A 2,500-nucleotide genomic window follows, 5' to 3' on the forward strand; every position below is an offset into this window, starting at 1 on the left:
TCTCTCTCTATCACATTCTCTCTCTCTCTATCACATTCTCTCTCTCCTCTCACATTCTCTCTCTCTCTCACCTTCTCTCTCTCTCTCTCACATTCTCTCTCTCTCACATTCTCTCTCTCTCTCACATTCTCTCTCTCTCTCTCACATTATCTCTCTCTCTCACATTCTCTCTCTCTCTCACATTCTCTCTCTCTCTCACATCTCTCTCTCTCTCTCTCACATTCTCTCTCTCTCTCACACATTCTCTCTCTCTCTCACATTCTCTCTCTCTAATCACATTCTCTCTCTCTCTCACAATCTCTCTCTCACATTCTCTCCTCTCTCTCACATTCTCTCTCTCTCTCACATTCTCTCTCTCTCTCTCACATTCTCTCTCTCTCTCTCACATTCTCTCTCTCTCACATTCTCTCTCTCTCTCACATTCTCTCTCTCTCTCTCACATTATCTCTCTCTCTCACATTCTCTCTCTCTCTCACATTCTCTCTCTCTCTCACATTCTCTCTCTCCTCTCACATTCTCTCTCTCTCTCACATTCTCTCTCTCTCTCTCTCTCACATTCTCTCTCTCACATTCCCTCTCTCTCACACATTCTCTCTCTCTCTCACATTCTCTCTCTCTCTCACATTCTCTCTCTCTCTCACATTCTCTCTCTCTCACATTCTCTCTCTCTCTCACATTCTCTCTCTCTCTCACATTCTCTCTCTCTCTCACATTCTCTCTCTCTCACATTCTCTCTCTCTCTCACATTCTCTCTCTCTCTCACATTCTCTCTCTCTCACATTCTCTCTCTCTCTCTCACATTCTCTCTATCTCTCTCATTCTCTCTCTCTCTCTCACATTCTCTCTCTCTCTCACATTCTCTCTCTCTCTCTCACATTATCTCTCTCTCTCACATTCTCTCTCTCTCTCACATTCTCTCTCTCTCTCACATTCTCTCTCTCTCTCTCACATTCTCTCTCTCTCTCACACATTCTCTCTCTCTCTCACATTCTCTCTCTCTCTCTCTCTCACATTCTCTCTCTCACATTCCCTCTCTCTCTCACATTCTCTCTCTCTCTCACATTCTCTCTCTCTCTCACATTCTCTCTCTCTCTCACATTCTCTCTCTCTCACATTCTCTCTCTCTCTCACATTCTCTCTCTCTCACATTCTCTCTCTCTCTCTCACATTCTCTCTCTCTCTCACATTCTCTCTCTATCACATTCCCTCTCTCTCACACATTCTCTCTCTCTATCACATTCTCTCTCTCTATCACATTCTCTCTCTCTCTCACATTGTCTCTCGCGCGCGCGTTCTCTCCGTTGCCGGGGTGACGGATGCGCATGCGTGGAGACGTCGGGCCTAGTGATGGAGGATGTTCTGGAGGAAAATCAGCGGGTAACAGGATAGAGAGAATGTGAGAGAGAGAGAGAGAGAGAATGTGAGAGAGAGAGAGAGAGAGAGAGAATGTGAGAGAGAGAGAGAATGTGATAGAGAGAGAGAATGTGAGAGAGAGAGAGAGAGAATGTGAGAGAGAGAGAGAATGTGAGAGAGAGAATGTGAGAGAGAGAGAGAGAATGTGAGAGAGAGAATGTGAGAGAGAGAGAGAGAATGTGAGAGAGAGAGAGAATGTGAGAGAGAGAATGTGAGAGAGAGAGAGAGAATGTGAGAGAGAGAGAGAATGTGAGAGAGAGAATGTGAGAGAGAGAGAGAGAATGTGAGAGAGAGAGAGAGAATGTGAGAGAGAGAATGTGAGAGAGAGAGAGAGAATGTGAGAGAGAGAATGTGAGAGAGAGAGAGAGAATGTGAGAGAGAGAGAGAATGTGAGAGAGAGAATGTGAGAGAGAGAGAGAGAATGTGAGAGAGAGAGAGAGAATGTGAGAGAGAGAGAGAGAATGTGAGAGAGAGAATGTGAGAGAGAGAGAGAGAGAATGTGAGAGAGAGAATGTGAGAGAGAGAGAGAATGAGAGAGAGAGAGAGAATGTGAGAAAGAGAATGTGAGAGAGAGAGAGAATGTGAGAGAGAGAGAGAGAATGTGAGAGAGAGAGAGAGAATGTGAGAGAGAGAGAGAGAATGTGAGAGAGAGAATGTGAGAGAGAGAGAGAGAATGTGAGAGAGAGAGAGAGAGAATGTGAGAGAGAGAGAGAGAATGTGAGAGAGAGAGAGAGAATGTGAGAAAGAGAATGTGAGAGAGAGAGAGAGAATGTGAGAGAGAGAGAGAGAATGAGAGAGAGAGAGAGAGAATGTGAGAAAGAGAATGTGAGAGAGAGAGAGAGAGAGAATGTGAGAGAGAGAGAGAATGAGAGAGAGAGAGAGAGAATGTGAGAAAGAGAATGTGAGAGAGAGAGAGAGAATGTGAGAGAGAGAGAGAGAATGTGAGAGAGAGAATGTGAGAGAGAGAGAGAGAATGTGAGAGAGAGAATGTGAGAGAGAGAGAGAGAATGTGAGAGAGAGAGAGAGAATGTGAGAGAGAGAATGTGAGAGAGAGAGAGAGAATGTGTGAGAGAGAGAGAGAATGTGT

General features: G+C 44.8%; 1 protein-coding gene across 2 annotated transcripts in view; it reads left to right on the forward strand.

Moving 5' to 3' along the window:
- Positions 1 to 1,320: 1,320 nt before the first annotated feature.
- ift43 (intraflagellar transport 43 homolog (Chlamydomonas)) overlaps positions 1,321 to 2,500 on the forward strand; it is a 198,804-nt gene continuing 197,624 nt past the window's right edge. For both annotated transcript variants that reach the window (XM_087989541.1, XM_087989542.1), the window contains exon 1: positions 1,321 to 1,377. In XM_087989541.1, coding sequence (XP_087845667.1) covers positions 1,348 to 1,377 — 30 coding nt within the window. In that variant the 5' untranslated portion in view covers positions 1,321 to 1,347. The remainder of the gene's footprint in view (positions 1,378 to 2,500) is intronic.

Source organism: Chiloscyllium plagiosum, unplaced genomic scaffold, assembly GCF_037043375.1.
Source record: "Chiloscyllium plagiosum isolate Xiang-an unplaced genomic scaffold, Cpla_swu_hap1 HiC_scaffold_8, whole genome shotgun sequence".
Classification (NCBI taxonomy): domain Eukaryota; kingdom Metazoa; phylum Chordata; class Chondrichthyes; order Orectolobiformes; family Hemiscylliidae; genus Chiloscyllium; species Chiloscyllium plagiosum.